This window comes from Vombatus ursinus, unplaced genomic scaffold (genome assembly GCF_900497805.2).
Source record: "Vombatus ursinus unplaced genomic scaffold, bare-nosed wombat genome assembly UNPS02015175.1, whole genome shotgun sequence".
Taxonomy (NCBI): Eukaryota; Metazoa; Chordata; class Mammalia; order Diprotodontia; family Vombatidae; genus Vombatus; species Vombatus ursinus.
This window is the reverse complement of record NW_020954953.1, coordinates 8,555,504-8,575,934: the sequence shown is the minus strand read 5'-3', so window position 1 is coordinate 8,575,934 and position 20,431 is coordinate 8,555,504. Positions and strand designations below refer to the sequence as shown.

Here is a 20,431-nt window from a genome sequence, read left to right as displayed (position 1 = left end):
GCTAGATTTGAACTCAAGAAGATTAGTTTTCCTGACTGCAGGCCTGGCGCTCTACCCATTGTGCCATCTAGCTGCCCCTAATATCCCATTATCACCTTTGTAAAAAATATTTTTTTCTGTCCTTTTAACCAAAGTTAAGTTCACTGGCAGGCCTATTTTTAAAATCCAGTTACTTAAAGTTACACTTGACTTTCATAACTTAGACATGGGAAATTTCTAATCTATTAACCTTTTTTTCTACTGTTTTTTTCAGAGATTTCATTTAGATTTGCCATAGATAGGGTCACAACTTCATAGTACTGTATTTCTCAATGTATGGAATCATTTCAACCATATCATTAAAGCAAAGACCTCACAAATTTGCCTTTCACTTTGCCAACTAATTAATTCCGTGTGTGTGTCTCTATGTATGTACACATACATCAGGAATCTACTAAAGGAGTTTGGACCTGTAAGTGCTTGAGGCTTATAGTCACACATAGAGCCAACCACCTAGTAAAAAAAGAGTCTTATTCACTGTGCCCATAATATGAACAAATTAAAGTAAAATATCTGTTTTATTTATGAAGTCATTGTGACTCCTTTTAAAACGTTCTATCAATTCAGGAAAGCAATGTAAAGGTTGGACTGTCTGGAAAGGGAACTAAAAGAGAGAAAGAAGTAATCACAAAAGATAAAATAAAGCCACTTCAATCGGACAAAATTAAAAAGCTTTTTGCAAAATACAAAACTGTTTCAGTCAGAATGATGACAAGAGAACTGTGAAGTTAGGGAAACATCTTTATATCAAATACCCTGGATATAGAAATTTGACATCAATTAGTAAGATCATGAACCACTGACCCATTATAAGCTGTCAAAAGAACAAAGTTTCCTAAAGAATTGCAAACTATCAGCAACCATATAAAAATGTTCCCAATTACTAATAAGAAAAATGCGTATGGAAACTGAGGTTTTACCTCACATTAAAGTGGCAACAATGATAAAAGATAAAAATTCAATGTTGGAGGGAAGGCAGAAAAATACATTTAAATACAGTTGGTAGAGCAGTGAACTGGTCCAACCAGAATGGAGAACAACCTGGCTAGAACTACATAAAAAATGCCCTTCAACTGTTCACTCTTAGATCCAGAGATCCCACACTACAGCAGGAGTTCTTAAACATTCTTTGTGTTACAATCTCCTTTTGCAATCTGGTAAAGCCTATGGACTCCTCAAAATAATGTTTCTGGAAAAATGTTATAAAAAAAAGAAATGCTATGTTTGAGTTAGATGTTAGTAAAAATAAAGATGTAATTTTTTTTTTCCCTCATCTAAGTTCACAGACCTCCTGAAATTTAGAGCACATGAAGCATTGATTAAGAACTCTTATTCTATAGTACCTTTCCCAACAAGGTCAAAGACAGACAGAGAAGCTTAGCATATGCTTAAATACTGAAACACTTTCTAAGGAAGCAAAAAATTGGAAAGGAAGTACATAATGATCAATTGGGGAATAACTGAACAAATTATGGTATGGTACCACAACTTAGCCATTCCCAAATCAATGGGTATCTACTTTGTCTCCAGTTCTTTGATACTACAAGAAGTGCGGCTAGAAATATTCTGGTGTATACATGATCTTTTTTTGTTGTTGACTGATTCAGCTTGCTGTCCACCAAAATTTCTAGAATTTTTTCAGACAAATCTGCTCTCTTACCATGCCTTTCCCATCTTGTACCTGGGAAAATGATTTTTTGAATCCTAGTGTCTACCTTATATTTATATCCATGAAATGTCTTCATATTAAATCTGGCTAACCATTCTAGGCTGCTGAAATATTTTTGGATCCTGAATTTATTACCCACTGTGTTAGCCTTTCCAGCTTTGTGACATATGCCATCTATGCCTGAAAGAAGTCATTCATAAGAAAAATTTCAGGGGCAGCTAGGTGGCGCAGTGGATAGAGCACCAGCCCTGAAGTCAGAAGGACCTGAGTTCAAATCCAGCCTCAGACCAAACACTTGACACTTACTAGCTGTGTGACCCTGGGCAAGTCACTTAACCCCAATTGCCTAAAAAAAAAAAAAAAAATCAACAACATAGGGCCAAGGATTGATCAATGGGACTCTCCATTAGAGATCTGCTCTGAGCTGGCATCACATTGTTTGAAGACACCTCTTTACTTTAAGTCATTCAAACCAGTTCCCAATATACCTAACTGTATTGTCATTTAGTACACATCTCCCTATCCTGTCCACAAGGATAGCATAAGACTCTGCTAAATGTTTTGTTAAATCCGGAGAGACTCTATCTCTAGCATGATTTTGATCTAGTAATACTGTCAAAGGGGTGGGGGAAGTTGGAGGTGGAGAGGAAGGAGGAGTTAGTCTGGTATGACCTGTTCTTGATGAAGCCATGATGGTTCTGAGTAACCTTCCTTTTCTAAAGGTTCACAAAAATCTCAACTTTACCAGGAATTGACTCAAAACTCACTCAGTTCAAATTTTCGGGGCCCCTCTTTCCCTTTTCCCTTCTCCTCATCAGGCTTTTGCCTTTCTTCTATATACTTTCTTTTCCTCTTGTACAAGGTTTTTTAAAGCTCACTGACAACAGATCAGCAATTACATTCGTCATCTCTTTCAGTACCCGGGGAGGAAGACTCAGTCAGTATTAATGTACTAACTTAGATTAATATTTTAAAGTCAATTTTAAAACAATTATCCAATGCTGACTAGGTTATTTAATACTATGGTGAAACTGTTCTTTCTAAAAGGAAATTGAGATTTATACCTTAGGGAAATAAAAACAAAAAAAAATCATCTAGACAAACAGGAAAAGAAAATAAAATTAGTGTTTACCTATCTTTGAATTTTTTTTTCCTCAGCAGAAGGAAGTCATACAATAGTCAAAATAGCAAAGCAAGATAAGTGGGATAGTTAGATAATAAAAACCAGTGGCAGGTATCAGAGTAAAATGGAAAAACAAAACACAAAAAGGAGGACTGTGTGGCCAAAAAAGGTCAGAAGTCCAAAAAAGGAAATCAAAGACCAGTTAAACCAGCTTGCTAAAGGACACAGTCTGAGACTTCATTTCTAAAGTAACTTGAAGAATGCCTCAATTAGTTGCTTTAAAAGGAAATTTATTCCCCTTTTCAGAAAATAGTTGAACTCCTAGTGCAGTAGAAAGATGACTGGACTGGGAGCCTAGATCTAGACCTAGGTTGTAATGCTAGATATTCCTCCCACCTGTGTGATCTCGTAAGCCAGTCATGAACTCTCTCAAACTCCAGGTTTCTCTAAATCAAGGATACTGGATTAGAATCAGGTCTCGAGGCTGTAGGGTCCCCACCCCTGGATTAGATGATTTCTAAGGACCCATCCAGCTCTAAGATTCTTTACTCAAGCACTCATTTCCTATTAAATTGTTTAAAAATTGACAGTAAAAATGGGTGTGATATATAGGCTTTGGTTGGGGTGAGGGGAATATCACTTGTGTATTCCCCTCAGATAAGGTAAGGAAACTCAAATTTAACATCAATTTCCACCTGAGAATATTGTCTGCCAAAAAATTCACAAGCTTTGTCACTCCCAATCAATATTTTCCCCCCTTCGGCTGAATCTCCTCTACTCCATTCCAGAAGGGAGCTATTTATCTCTCTTCTCTGCCTCTCTATTGTCATGGTTTTTGTTTTTTTTTTTTTGTCTTCTCTTACTGCTTTAAAAGTTTGAAATACATAGCATTAAATTACCTGATAGTATCTATAGCATTCATTACTACTTAAGGCATAGTTCTTCAATGTATGGTACTAAAAGAAAAACAAACAGTATCTCTTTAAAAAAAAAAAATAAATAAAGGAGGGCAGCTAGGTGGCGCAGTGGATAGAGCACCAGCCCTGGAGTCAGGAGGACCTCAATTCAAATCCAGACTCTAACACGTAACACTTACTAGCGGTGTGAACCTGGGCAAGTCACTTAACCCTCATTGCCCCCAAATAAATAAATAAATAAATAAAGAATAAACATATTTTGTGTAGTAGTAAAACAAGGCAGAATCAAGGGAATTAGAAATAAGGGATTAATAATAGCTCACATTTTTCTAGTCCTTTAAGGTATGCACAGTACATATCTCACTACAGCCTTATAGTAGGCAGGTAGTATAAGTTTTTTTCTCTCTCTCTAACTACACAGGTAGATCCCTGGTGAGGAAAACCTACAATTTCTAGTCTTGGACAGCTGTGTGAGATACTGAGAGGTTCAGTGATTTCCTGAGGGTATGTTTCTAAGGTGGGGCTTAAAACTAGGTCTTTCATGGCCCACTTTCTATACACTAATCCATTCTAAAGAACCTGAAGCTGAGACAAGTGAAGTCACTAGCTCAAAGTCATACAGCTAGTAAGTGTGAAAACCACAATGTGAACCAAGGTCCCCAGACATCAGTCATCATTTATCTTTCGTTTTCAAAAAAGGCAGATTTCAGAGGCTATTAGATAAATAAAAAGGAGAGCAAGATTACAAAACACTAGCAAAGAATGTGTACTCTCTAGAAAAGTAAGAGCAGGATGATATGACACAGGGGGTTCAAGTAAGTTTGCCTGAAAGAAAAAACTGGAAGACCAGTAAGAAACAGAAGAGAAGAGGCCAATATCAAGTGACCTGAAGAAGAATCTAGAAGCAACAGGTGAGAATATTAGGGCCATTATACACAGTTCAGTAAGAAATGGTTGTGTTAAAAAAAAAAAACGAAACGGTCAAGACATGCGGAGAAGGCAACTGTGCTTTTCATGTATTCCTTATGAATACATCATCGAGGAGGTAAATTCAATGCAGAGACATAGGTAATAATCCAGGATCTTTATCCTGTTGGCTCACTTATTTAAATTGCATAATCTAGTCATAATTAGGGCAACATCTAGCCCACAGAGCTTGAAAAGGTAATTTATTAAATAATGTCCAGGAAGAATTATGGTCTGCTTCATATATGTAAACAGGTTAAAAACATCTAATCTAAGCATCATGACCTTTAAAATTTAGGATCTCTTGTTCTTAACTTAGATACTGCCCAAAATTATTTTAAACAAGCAACTAAGCTGTATAGTAACTTTGTTAAACTGAGGTTCAATAATCAAAATGTTCCTTGTCTCTCAAAACCAGTATTTCAATCCTTGAATATCACCACAGCTTATCTGGTAAACATGTAAAAATTCACTTACCTCTTTGTTAGCTTTAAATGTGTCTTTCTTGCAAGCCACAGTGGTCCTCCATTCAAAGTAATGCACACATTCTGTTGAGGTTACAAATTCAGGCGTCCCCTATTTGAAAAAATTATAGAAATTAAAATCACAATTGTAGAATGTCTTTAGAGATTCTTTAAGAATTTTAAAGTTTCTTTAAAATAAAATCTAGATATCCAAAATTCAGTCAAGCAAATGAACATGCACATTCCTGTATCAAAGGGTTACTGGCTTTGTCTTAAGTCACCTTGAGATATGACCTTCAGTGCATATGAATTTTTCAACTGTACCGTTGTTATCATGTTAACATGCAACTATGTGATAATCAAACCATAAAGTGTTCTCTATTCTCAAATTCTAGATTTTTCCTCTTAATCAAATACCATTTATGTCAAAGCTAAGGGCATACCAAAACATGTGATCTGAGTTAGAAGACTCTAATCTTTCCAAAGTGTCATCCATCTGAGCTCAATTCAAATTTAGCTTCCTTCCCTAGAGAATTACTTATGTTGATATTCAATTTCTGAATAAATGCAAATATAGTTGATTTTTGGATGTGCTAGAAGATAACAGATCTCAGGATGGTCAACTCCAAATGGCCTAGTAACATGTCTCAGAAGAAGGAGGTACGAGAGACTAGATGCACCTCCTATTTATTGACTACTAGTTTCTTGTGCACCGAAGATGGAATTAATTAAATGAAGGTAATTAGCTAAAATTTAAACCCTGGCTACTTTTCACTGTTAAGCATGCACTTTATTGTTTCACAGCATTTCAAACCAACCGAGTAATCCAGACTGATCAAAAATTAACACTAAAAGTTCTATTTTCAAATTTCTTCAGGTGAAAAATTATGGCATCAGTACTTTATATAGAGTTTTAAAACAGTGTTTGAACACTGAGGTACTTGTTCTGTTTTGGGCAGATTTAAATTGGTTGCGTATGTCAACAGGTAATCAGAACATTATGACACTTACTCAATAAAACAAGTTCAGGGGACTCCTTAACAGCCTTTAACACCCCTAAATGCTAAAAGCTGTTTCCTAAAAGGACAATCATGTTAATTACTAGTGATAGCAACTGACTAATCAAATGACTATGTTCAGTTTCTTTTTTTTTTTTAATTTCATTACTTTACACATTAGTTTACACTTTAACATTTAGTAGTTTCTTAGGGTTATCAGCTCTACTCCTTACTAGTGGGTGATGTTTCTCTAAATAGCTCCTCTTACTATTGCTCAAGTGTAGTATAAAATGGGTGAATTATAAAACACACACATACATTCTCTCTCTCTCTCTCTCTCTCTCTGAAAAAGGAACTTGCTAAGAATACAAAAATCACCGTATAACTAACTTAACTATTCTAAACTTGTCGCTCTCTATATAGTATTTCAAGTCTCACTGAAAACATTGTAAATATAGACTTGAGGTAGTTTAGGATTCATATGCTTTATTTTTAGGTTTGTTTTTTCACTTGTGGCCAAAACACACAACTAACAAGACATTTGTTACCAGATACCAGACAACATGAAGAATGAATCCACATTGACTAACCAGAGTTTTCCCACATAAGAAGGCAATACTACTATGTACTGTTGTACTTGTTCCTTGCTGGAAACAGGGATCCCCTGTGTTGAATTCCATCAAGGATTTGGTTCCATTTTTCAAAGATAAGTCTCCTATGAAGGGGAAAAAGAAAAAGCCAACTATAAAATAGATATACTTCAAAGCTAATTCCAGTGGAATACAAAAAAGGTTGCTGGTTTTTCAATAGAGTATTTTATTTAGCAGCTTAGAGACATACAATCAAACTATACAACAAAGCATTTCTACGTGGAATGTTACTGCGCAAGTATTATCTGTAATGAGGATAAAGAGAAGCCTTCTCAATACAATCAGGGGTGAAACAAAGATGCCCATTATTACCTCTATTATTCAATATTGTATTAAAAATGTCAGTTACAGCAATAAGGGAAGAAAAAAAACTTAAGGAATTAGAATAGGCAATGAGGAAACAAAACTATCACTTCTTTGCAGATGACATGTTATACTTAAAGAATCCTAGAGTATCAACTAAAAAGCTACTTCAGCAAAGTTGCAGGATACAAAATAAAGCCACATAAATCATCCATATCTCTATATATTACCAACAAAGTCCAGTAGCAAGAGACAGAAAGAGAAATTCCATTTAAAATAACTGCAGACAATATACGATACCTGGGAACCTACCTGCCAAGACAAACCCAGGAACTATATGAACACAACTATAAAACACTTTTCACACAAATAAAGTCAGATCTAAACAACTGGAAAAATATTAATTGTTCATGGGTAGACTGAGCCAATATAATAAAAATTATAATTCTACCTAAATTAATCTATCTATTCAGTGCCATACCAATCAAACTATCAAAAAAAGTAGGTTACAGCACTAGAAAAAATAACAATCTAGAACAAAAAAATCAAGGATATCAAGGGAATTGATGAAAAAAAGTGAAGGAAGGCATACCAAATCTCAAACAGTATTATAAAGCGGTAAATATCAAGACAATTTGGTACTGGCTAAGAAATAGAGTGGTGAATCGGTAGAATAGATTCGGTGCAAATTACATTATAGTAAATGACCATAGCAATCTGGTATATGATAAATCGAACGATCCAAGTTTTTGGAAATATTACTCACTATTTCACAAAAACTGCTAGGAAAACTGGAAAACAGTATGGCAGAAACTAGGTATAGAGCAACATCTCACATCATATACCAAGATAAGGTAAAAATGGACACATGATTTACACATAAAAAATGATACCACAAACAAATTAGGAAAGCATGGAATAGTTTATGTAAGATTTATAGATAAGGGAAGAATTCATGACCAAATAAGAGATAGAGAGCATTACAAAATATAAAATAGATAATTTTGATTATATAAAATTCAAAAGGTTTTGCACAAACAAAACCCATGCAACCAAAATTATAACGAAAGCAGAAACCTGGGAAAAATTTTTGCAACAAGTTATCTCTCATGAAGGCCTAATTTCTCAAACATATAGAGAACTGAGCCAAATTTGTAAAAATACATGTCATTCCCCAATTGATAAATGGTCAAAGAATATGAACAGCCAGTTTTCAGAGAAAGAAATCAAAGCTAACTACAGTCATATGAAAAAATGCTCTCAATCACTACTGATTATAGAAATGCAAATTAAAACAACTCTGAGGTACCACCTCACACCTATCAGATTGACTAATATGACAAAAAAAAGATAAATGATGGATGCTGGAGGGGATACTGGAAAACTGGGCCATTAATATAGTATTGGTTATGAACTGATATCCAACCATTGTGAGGAGTAATTTGGAGCTATGCTCAAAAGGCTATAAAACTGTGCATACCCTTTGAACCAGCAATACTGCTGCTAGGCCTATATCCCAAAGACATCCCAAAAAAAGGGGGGGGGGGAAGACACCTATATGCACAAAAATATTTTTAGCAGCTCTTTTTGTGGTGGCTGAGAATTGGAAATCAAAGGGATGCCCATCAACTAGGAAACAGCTAAACAACCTGTGGTATATGACTGTAATGGAATATTATTGTGTTTTAAGAAATGACAAGCAGGATAATTTTGGAAAAACCCAGACTTACATGAACTGATGCAAAGTGAAATGAACAGAACCAGGAGAACATTATACACAGTAATAGCAATACTGTTTGATGAAGAACTGTGAAGGACTTAGCTATTCTCAGCAATACAATGATCCGAGAAAATCCCAAAGGACTAATGATGAAGTATACTATCCCCCTCCAGAGAAAGAACTGATACTGTTTGAATACAGACTTAAGGATACTATTTTTCACTTTCATTCTTTCTCTTTTGCTCGACTCTTGCTATGCAAAATTACTAATTTGGAAATGTTTTATATAATTTCACATGTATAACCTATATATGATTGCTTACCATCTCAGTGAGTGGAAAGGGGATGGAAGGAAGGATAGAACTTAGAATGCAAAACTTTTTTAAAAAATGTTTTAAAAAATTGTTTTAACATGGAATTGGGGAGAAAACAAACTATTAAAAATGTTACTGTTACAGCCTACTGCTTGTCATCCCTCCTCAAAGCATTTGTATTTTTTGCTTTTTATTAAATGTTTTTGCATATGTCTTTACCAAGCTAAGGCCTCTTGGGGCTGCCTTATTGTGGCACGGAGTTGACTCTGGTTTCTTAAAGGCTACACCAACAAAACTCAAGCTCTGGTAGGTCCTTACCAAACTAGAAAGTTAATTACAGATCTGGCCATGAATTGTATGCTTGCTGTCTGAGAACCAAAGTTCAAAGAGTCTATCACTATGGTAGTCTCCGAGTGGTGAATATTATGAATACAGCAACTCTTGAAGGCTATCTACCAAATCAAAAGGATTATGAGTTAAAATGTTGAAAAGGGTATGCTGCCAAAATCATAAACTCTTTAAGTGGCCAAGAAATTGCCAAGTCTTATTTCTCTCAAATGAGATAAAGTTCCTTAAGAATAGTGATAAATGCTTGAACAATTTTGAACCTTGGTACAGTGCGGTGTTATAGGGGCAATGAGAACCATTTTAGGTGCTCAATGAATCAGTTAGTTGTAACTGAATTGTAGGGATCCATTGGATTTCACCCATCCACAAAATAGCCTACTTTCAAGATCATCTCAGGATCCAACTTTTGCTATCAAGCTCCCCAGGCAATGAAAAATAAGGTGAGGAAACCTCATTAAGTGCTTTAGGAACAAATTTACTTTGATCTTCTCTGGAGATAAACAAATAAAGTCACTTAAATGCAAAAAAACAAAAGCCGATTCAAAAAATTTTTAATGCTTTAACATTCATTAAACTTCTGCTTTTCTTTTTTCATAGCATCCAGCAGACTTTTTTGTTCATTCAGAAGCAATCTGGAATCAAGAAGGTCTGGATTCAAATCCTCCCAGCATGACCATGGTCTACTTACTTAGCCTCCAGACAACTCCTTAAAACTGTAAATGATACATCTGAACTGGAACCGTTTTCAAATGTGAGCATTCCCCATCCCCATCTCCAGATCACAAATCCTGACACCTCCCCCTGCAAAGAGCCACAATAATTCAGAAACGTCTCTGAGAGTCCAGAAGTTGGCAAGCATGAGGAAGAGTCTTATTTTCATTGTGATATGACTACCAACCCTAAAGAAGACAGCCTCACTAAAATACAAAGATTCCAACAATACTATATAGAAAACAACAGGAGCAGCTAGGTGGCGCAGTGGATAGAGCACCGGCCCTGAAGTCAGGAGGACCTGAGTTCAAATCCGACCTCAGACCAAACACTTGACGTGTACTAGCTGTGTGACCCTGGGCAAGTCCCTTAACCCCAATCTCCTAAAAAATAAAAAAATAAAAAAATTTTAAAAAACAACAATTACTCATTACATCATATTTAGAACTTGAGAGTATAAACATTTACTATTAAAGATTTTCCATCATTTTCCTTTCATATTTCATATTCCTTTATTTCTCTTAAAGACAGAAATAAGACTATATCAAAGATTACTAAAGTATAAATAATAAAGTCTTAATTTATCCTTGTGATTGCAACTGTAGTGATTGAAGTATGTCAGGCAAAGCATATCAGATCTGTTAAGCAAAACTGACAAATGAAATGCTTGACACATATTCAAGCAAGGCTTGGGGGGTGGGATGGGATGAGGAATAAGGAAATATCAAGGACAAGAAATTCAGACAGGCAGAAGAAGAGTTTTAAAAAAGATAGTAAAGAGTGTGCACTGAGCAGTCACCCAACTAGACATCAGACAAATGAAGATGCTCAAAAGGACAGATTTAGTTCATCCAAACAGATGAAAATGACAGCTGATGAGTTTAATTTTCATAAATAATCTTGTGCTAAAAGCAAATAAACATTTCTGAAAAGAATGTCAGATATTAAATTATGAAAGAAACATCAAACATCTTACATTTGTTCTAGTCTTTCTCATTTTGGAGAAGAATGTAACTAGTGATGAGACACAGTGTTTCCAGTATGACACAGAAATGAAACATCAAAGCTGACACTGGAAAATGCCAGCATCTCTGAAACTCATGTCAAAAAACATAAGAGAAGACCATGTCGATTTATTTCTTTGTCAGCATGACACTGCCTACAGAAAATTCATCCATGGGGTCAAAAAGTCAATGCAGTTTACTGTACAGAAATTCTTCAGCTTCAGTCCAATGCAAAAAAAAAAAAAAAAAATTATATATGGCCCAATGACTGATTTTATACAGAAAATGCCACAGTTCACAGTATACATTTTTTAACAGGTTTAAATTCAAAATAATCACTCACCCATTATTTACCACATACTTAGACTTCTACTTAATAGTGGTTGTTTCCAAAAATTCAATTCCCCCTTAAAAGATGAAGATTTGATGCCACAGTCAATAATCAGATCTCACGGAGTTATTAGCTTCATTTGGCCGATAATTTTCAAGGTGTAATTTTCTTCAGTAAGGTTTTCTACCTCTTTTTCCTTTTTTTCTTCCCTAGCTCTTGCTTCTTTTTTCATTTTTTTCTCTACTGTTTTCTTTTGGCTTTTTTTCAAATCTTGCTCTTAACTCTTCCAGAAATTCCTGTTGGACTTGTATCTAAACAGAATTTTTCTTTGAGGCTTTGCCTGTAGATTTTTTAAAAAGTCATTCTTTTCTGCGTTTGTATCTTGAACTTCCCTGTCACCATAGTAACTTTTTACCTTGGGATTCTTTTTGTTTGTTTGGTCAGTCTTCCAGCCTTCTTCTTAACTTTGAAATTTATATTAGTCCTGGCTCATACACTCCATGGGTGTAGGTGGAATGTCTAATTCTGTCCCTTTGCATCCTTCTTTTGCTTTCACAGCCCAGTCTAGGGGCCTGCAAGATTTCAACCCTCCCAAAGTTGTGTGATCTAGGAAGATGTCTGTTTGCTGTCCTCACCGAGTATAAGTTCCTGACCCAGGTTTGGGTCTATTGGTTTCTCCCTGGTTGGAAGTTTCAGTAAATTGCTGCTGGAGTCAGTCACTGTTAGCCTACTGCGATGCTGGGCAAGTTCAGAGTGTGTGAACCGCTGGTTCCCCTTAGGTCTGGGGCTCCAGTCCTGGTCATTCACACTGAGCTAAAGGCTAGAACTGAGTCGCTGCTCTGTTCCTGGGATCAAAGCCACATAGCTACATTTGCTTCCAGAGCTTGTTCCCCACTCAGTACGCAGCTAGAGACCACACTCACAACTCCCCCCTCCCATCCTATATATAACCCAGACTGGGGTGACAGGTGACAGAGCTGCCAGATGGAACCTGCTCTCAGACCCAGAGCTAGGTTCAGGGTTCTCCAGTCTCTCTAACAGGGTACTTCCTGTCCTGGTGCTTCTCTCAGCTTCCTATCAGTCCCTGAATAACTGAACGCACGCTTCTGACGAGCCCCAGACACCAGTGTCCACAGACCTCTCTGTCTCTCTCTCTCGGGTAGGAAAAACGACGGTGACTTTTTCCTTGCTTTGCCAGAGAGAATCTGGTACGAGGCATTTTTCCAGATCATTGTGGAGCCGTTCTACTACTTCCTCTTACTCCACTATCTTGACTCTGCCTCCACAGACAATATTCAAGAGGATGCAAAGTTCTAAAGATGATTTCAAAGGGGTGAACCCAAAGAAACATTTTGTGCAAAGTAGCATTTTTGGAATAAAAGTATAGTGTTGACAAGGGCATTCATTAGGATGTGTGGAATAGCAAGCAGTGCCTTAGGCATAAAAGCCTCCCTACCTTGTTTTTCCAATGCTTTCATCTCTATCCAGCTGAATTATAATCCTCTCCAGATTTATTCCATCATTGTTCAACCCTTGGCTAGCCCCTTCTAGTGAGCCTTATGAAAGCCTGGTTCTATTTTTTTCTTTTCTTATTGCTCATTGACAGGAATACACCCATGATGTGAAGTAGTATGATAAATCAAACAACCATGTATTTGCTAAATGCCTACCATAACTACATGCTAGGCTGTAAGGATACAAAGAAAAAAATTAAATAGCTCCTACTCCCAGGAGTTCAATATGATCAGGGAATCCAACATGTACACATATAAGTATATAAGGAATACAAAATAGATACAAAGCATTATGTACACAAAACAAATAAAAGTTATGACCAAGTGTTCCATGTTCTGGTAGTATCAGCTTCGGTGGAATATTTCCAATTTCTCTCTCCTAGCTGCTAAATCTGAAAGAGATAAGAAACAAAGGCCTCCTATACAATGTATAGTTCTCATCATCTTTCTTTGTTTTAAGTAATATTTGATGTATGGTTATTTTTTATTTGCATATTTCTTTCCTTGGAAGCTTATTCCTGGAGAACTATCTTCTGTTCCATTGGACCTAGTCAACAATTTTGTAGCCTGCGTCAGTAGAAGTTTCCTCACTATGTGTTCCCTTATATCAATGAAAATACAGTTTGACTCTCCCAAAAACATAAGAAAATGGAGAGCTATAGGTTCTTAAGAAGAACGATACAATAAAAATTGAAAATTAGCTTGGCAGGCAACAAATATGTAGGATGGACTAGATAGAATAAAGAAGATGCGTTAGGAGGCTGATGGTGGCAAAAGGTGATGGGGGCCTCATCTACAATGAAAGGCAGGAAACAGTAGATGCTGGTAGCTAACCACTAACCTATAAAAAGGAGGACTGTAGGAATTAGGGCTAAAAGGGACTTTAGAGGTGATATAAATCATCATTTTCATGCTACGGGTTCACATTACTAATCCTTGGATCACAAATTCACAATAAATATAGCCATTTCTAAAGCTAGAAACCACAGCTGGAGATCTGAAACCAGACCTCTAACCCCAAGGACAACCAAGAAATACAATCTCTTAAGAAAATCAATGCATTTCTTTCCTAGCAAATTCTTGAGTCATAGGCAATAATACAGAGGATCCATGTTTTCCAAGGATCTGCACACCCTCCCACACATGCACATATTTCTGAAATTGGTACAACACCATCAGCTGAATAAAAATGAATTTTACAAATACATACTTGGGCTGTATAGAAAAGGGGAAAGCCCAAGAGTATTATACATGCTCTTACAGAGACTGGATGACAGATAATTTTTATTCTACTAACCCTCTCCTACATGTTCTTCTGAAAAGTATTCGAGAATTTAATTTTCGCCTACACCTTCTCAGCAAATTAGGAAGTTCTCTCTACAGAACTGTTCACCATGACAGATTCAATCTTTACTTCACTCAGGAGACCATTATTTGGAATTTCTCCTTTATGCAAAGGGCAAAGAATTTTATATATTCCTGAGAGACATGTACAAAAACCAAGTTTTTATAACTCAAATCTTACTTAAAAGCACTAGAAGATCTGGCTGTCAAGACAGAAAGGTGAGATATGTATTTTTTTTTTTTTTACTGTGTCACCTTTTGTGACAGCAAGGATCCCAATGTCTAAGGAATTTGGCTTTCAGACAAGACCGACTGTTTCACTGGCTTAGAGAAGTTCCAAAGGGAAACTTAGCAATGCAGGATATGCTTACCACTCTGCAATTAATATTCTTAAAGAGAGCTTCCTAATGGCACTGTGAGGTTAAGAAGCTAACCCCAAGATTACTATGTGTTAGAGGAAGGAATTGAACCCACTGAAGACTGACTTGTAAATTTCTGTCCCCTATGCCAAAAAGCCTCTCATTTGTGGTACGCGAAGAATTCAGAAAAGCAAAGAGAGCCTTATATGAATTGACTCAAACTAAAAAAACAAAAACAAAAACAAAAAAACAGGAAAAAATACACGCGGCAATAAAGCAAAAAGAAAAATAATGAAACAAAACTAAAACTGAATGTAGTGCAACTATTTTGACCAAGAAAGCAATTTGGGACTATTCCCCCCACTCAAGTCACTAAACTGTACACGCTCCTTGACGCAGTGATACCCCTATTAGGCTTTTACCCCGAGGAAATCAAAGAAAGAGGAAAAAAGACACGTATGTACAAAAGTATTTGTAGTAGCAAAGAATCAAAAACAAAGGGGAACCAACTATAAGGAAACGACTAAACAAATTATGTTTTATGAATGTAAACGAATATTAGTATACAGTAAGGAATGAGGACAAGGATGCTTCAGAGAAATCTGGGAAGACCAGTATGAAATGATGCTGAGTGAACAGAACCAGGATCACAATTTATACATTAACATTATACAGATAAACAACTTTCCTTGAAAACTCTAAATTACACAATGACCAACTAAAATTTGAGAGAGCGTGTAATGAAGCATGCTATACACTTAATCAGAGAGGTGACAGACTCAAGATGCAGAACAAGACATCTATTTTCAGATTATATATTCTTTTTTTGAGGGGGCGAGGTGGGCAAAGGTTGGTAAAGAAGACAAAGGGAGATAATACAGCAGGAAAGTGAAAAGAAAAGAGCAAAGTCATTGAGCCTAAAGTAGGTGAGCCAGACAGCTTTAAAAGCTATAGGCTGAACTTATTAATAGCAAGTTGTTCACAATAAATGTAAATTTTCATATACATTTCTTTTTTTGTTCTACTACATATATGAAAATGTCCATTTTATTTGGTGTTTATTAAGAATAAAAATAAAAAGTGATAACTTAAGTGGGGCACTATATATGATATAACACATTCACTGTCAGATAAACACTTTACTAAACTTCTCTTTTTACTCTTTCTTTTCCAATTTCTTTTGAAAGAGATGACTCTCTTGAGCTGCGGAGCAGGATATATTTGAAAATGAGTGAATAAAAAGGATATCAATTAAAAATTTTTTAACAAAGAATCCTGTAGTTCATCCATCTGTACAGAGAAAAATCCAGTTATAAAGCAAATCATCATCTAATTTTCTCTTTTACAGAAATCTGAATTTTCATACATTAGTTTTGCTGAGAGTTGAAAAACTAGCAGTGGCCTATATGTAGATCAAAAAAAAAAAGAGGTTTGCAGAATACTACTTGAAGGTTCATGATCACCTTTTCTTGTTCTGCATAACCACTGTGAGATTATGTATAAGTACAATTTCTAGTGTTACCAGAAACATCAAAGTCTTTGGACATAAATGTTGGGATATTTTATTTTCATGTAATTGGTTACTCAAATAAATAGTAATCTGGAAAAAGACACAAGTAATTAATTTATAAATTGATATTTTTAAAGGCCAATTCAATAAATTAAATCATTTGTTCTTCATCTTTTATACTACTTTGATCAGAAAGTAGAACTCAATGCATTTCAATTCAAAAGGTACTCTAAATTATTAAACACTTCACTTACAACTTATTCAGTCATACAATAGGCACTGTGAGGGGTACAATAGCAATATTACATGATGTCCCTGACCTATATACCTCATGTCAAAGATAGAAAGAAAGGTCCCATTTACAATAATTGTTCATAGTTGTCCTTTTTGTAGTACCAAATAACTGGAAACAAAGTTGATGCCCATCAACTGGGGAATAGCTTTAGATACTGTGGCCTATATGTGCCCCATGTAATAGTATGGAGTCATAGTATTAAGAAATAATGAATATATGAAATGCAAAGAAGTATGAGAAGACTTGTGAATTAATACAAAGTGAAGCAAACAGCACCAAAAAATAAAATATGCAACAACATTGTCAAAACAAAAAACACAGTAGTAAGAATGATCAAACTTGGACTCTCCAAAGTTATTTACCTCTTAATTGCCAAATCTGGCAGTATTTTCTCAACACTCATCCTCCTTCATTCTCTTTGCTGAATATGACACCACTGGCCACTCTCTGAACCTAGAGACTCTCTCTTCCAAAACTGTTCTTTCCTGGTTCTGCTCCTCCCAATCAGATCTTGTCTTTCTCAATCTCCTTTACTACATCATCATCCATATCAAACACCATGACTGGATGTACCGCGAGAGTCTATCTTAGGTTTTCTTCTCCCTTCTCACTAGATCATCTCACCAGCCCCCATGAGTTTAATTATCCTGCAAATAACTCCCAGGTGCACTAATCAAGTTAATATAATCAAATGCCTGTTAAGACTTTTCAAAATGGGGGCAGCTAGGTAGCATAGTGAATAGAGCTCTGGCCTTGGAGTCAGGAGGACCTGAGTTAAAATCCAGCCTCAGACATTTAATACTAGCTGTGTGACCCTGGGCAAGTCACTTAACCCGATCTACTCACCAAAAAGCAAAAAGTAAAAAATAAAAAATAAAAATAATAAAAAAAAATCGATGTCCTACATCCACCTCAAATTCAACATGAGAAAAGGGAAGTCCAAATGTCCCCATTTACATCCATGGCACCATCATTCTTCTAGTCTCTCAGGTACACAACCAAAAATCAGTGCTTGATTCCTCAGCCTTCTTTAACCCTCTCAAGCCATTTGCCAAACCTTGCCATCTCTTCCCTGTGATCTCTGATCACATAGGCACTACACTAGTTCAAAACTTATCAGCATTAGTTTCCTTGTCAAGAGCTTCTAACCAGCCTAATCCACCCTCCAGAACTACCAAAGTGATTTTTCCCTAAGCGCAAGTCTTAGCATGACACATTCACTTGGTCCTTATATATATCTAGGTTAAAATATAAACTCCTCTGCTTGGCAATTAAAGTCCTTCCCACAAGCCAGTCCCAACCTACTTTTCCAGTCTCATTATACATTACCCATCAGATGTACAGACAAGATAAAGAGTTCATTACTAAACAAGAGAAAGGGTCACAGAAGGTAAAATGGACAATTTTGATTACATAACATTAAAAAGAAGAGAAGCAGGTAAATAGGGGGGAAAGTTTCTCTGAAAAAGGTATCATTTCTAAGCTACACAGCAAACTGACTCAAATCTAGAAGGATAAGAGCCACTACCAACTGATAAATGGTCAAAGAATATGAAGAGGCCATTTTCAGAGGAAGAACTCCAATCTATCAATAGCCACATGGGGGAAGAAATGCTCTGAATCACTAATAATTTTTGTTGTTCTTCAGTCATTTCAGTCGTGTCTGACTCTGTGACCCCATTTGAGGTTTTCTTGGCAAAGATACTGGAGTGGTTTGCCATTTCCTTCTCCAGCTTGTTTTAACAGATGAGAACACTGAGGCAAACAGGGTTAAGTGATGTGCCCAGAGCACACAGCTAGTAAGTATCTGAGGCTGGATTTTAATTCAAGTGTTCCCGATTCCAGGCCTGGCACTCCATCCACAGAACTACCTACCTATTCTTTACTAATAATCAGAGAAATGCAAATTTTAATAACTCTGATGTTCTACCTCATACCAATTAGAATGGTAAAGTTTATAAAAAAGAAAAATGACAAATGCTAGAAGGGCTTTGGGAAAATAGGTACGTTAAAGCACAGTTGGTGGAGCGTGAACTGGTCCAGCTGTTCCGGAAAGAAATTTGGAACTATGCCCCAAAACTCAAAATATTATTAAACTGTGCATACCCTCTGACCCAGAAATACCATTGGGTCAATACTCCCAAAGAGATTCAAAAAAAAAAAAAAGAGGAAAAGGACCCACATGTACAAAAATATATGTAACAGCTCTTTTTGTGGTGGCAAAGAACTGGAGATTGAGGAAGTGCCCATCAATTGGAGAATGGCTGAACAACTTATGGTATGTATGAATGCAACAGAATACTTTATGCTGCAAGAAACTATGGTGGGGATGATTTTGGAAAAACCTGGGAAGATTTTTATGAACTAATGCAAAGTGAAGTGAGCAGAACCAGAAGAATAATTTATATAATAACAATATTGTAAAGACAAACAACTTTGAAAAACTTAGGAACTCTGATTAACACAATGACCAACCAAAATTACAGAGGACTCATGATGAACCATGGTACCCACTGCCTGAGTTAGGTGACACACTCAAGAGCATAGTTTGTTTTGTTTTGGGTTTTTTGGACATGACCAAGGTGGCAATTTGTTTTGCTTTTCTTGCATTCTCAGTGGGGGGGGAGTAAAGAAGGAGGAAGAAAAGGCAGTTTCATGAAAATAAAATAAAATTTAATTTTGAAAATGCAGTTATGATATAAAGTATTCTATTATCTATTATTATTAAATAATATATATTATGCAGCTGTGATAAAGTATTCTATTATCTATTAAATGATTTAATCTATCAAATAATATATATTATTATCTACTATCTATTAAAGAATGTTAGTGAAATGTTCAAAAATCTTACAAAGTTAGACTTTTTTAAAAGGACCATCTCTTAGCTTTTCTAACCCAATGACAGATGTAACAAACAAAAAATCCTAAGAACCTTAATTTTTAAGTAGTTACAGAAATACAGAAGCCAATGAAGGAATGAACAACTTTACATTTAAGATACAACCACTTCAAATGTTTATAATGGAGAGGAGACTTTAGAACTTATTTTAAACAGGTTAAAACTTAGTACCAAACATTTAAAAAAAAACAACTCAAAAAAGAGTGGATTAACTTACCTACTGAATGATAAGATGAATTCTTCAAATCATATGCACAGATGGCACTAGACTCACATTTGGGAAAAGACATATTTCCACAGAGGTTTATTTTATAAAGTATACGTTTTTCAATATCAACTGCTTCCCATGTATAACTACAAAAAAGAAAAAATAATCATTATATTCTAGTAAAAGAGAGTGAGACAATTTTACATGTCAATTCTGTTTAAGAAATTCACTATAATTGATAAACATTTAATTCTTCCAAAGTTACCATACTGTTCTGACTGCAAGTATACACCAAATAAAAACCACATTCCTTAAAATGATAAATTTTAGGAGGGAAAAAGCACTTAAGTATACATGGAAAAATTCTACCAATTATAAACCACATTCAAGTTTTATAACAGCTAGATTTAAGAGAAAAGCACAGCCTATATTAAGACTATTATGATAGGCCCTCCAAAGTCATATTCTGTACCATTCTAGCTCATCTAATTATTTTCATCTCCAGGATCTAATATACAACTATCACAGAACCAAAAACTGATAGAGTTGGAAGGAACTTGTAAGGAAATCTAGCCAACTGCCTTCATTTTGCAGTGAGAAAAGTAAGACTCATTTAAGCTAAATGACTTCCCCAAGATCACAAAGAAAGGTTAAGGGCAAAACCAAGATTAGAATCTAGTTTTTCTTGACTCTCCGTTCAGTGTTTTTGCTAAACAACAAATATCTTACTTGGTATCTACTG

The 20,431-nt window shown here is 35.6% G+C and overlaps 1 protein-coding gene across 1 annotated transcript in view; it reads right to left on the bottom strand.

The window, feature by feature from the left end:
• LOC114031529 (cation-independent mannose-6-phosphate receptor-like) overlaps window positions 1-20,431 on the bottom strand; it is a 142,396-nt gene that overhangs the window by 86,723 nt on the left and 35,242 nt on the right. Inside the window, exons 2-4 of the mRNA XM_027846659.1 lie at window positions 19,699-19,835; window positions 6,767-6,891; window positions 5,192-5,290 (exon numbers count right to left, since the gene is read on the bottom strand). Of these exons, the coding sequence (XP_027702460.1) occupies window positions 5,192-5,290; window positions 6,767-6,891; window positions 19,699-19,835 (361 nt within the window). The remainder of the gene's footprint in view (window positions 1-5,191; window positions 5,291-6,766; window positions 6,892-19,698; window positions 19,836-20,431) is intronic.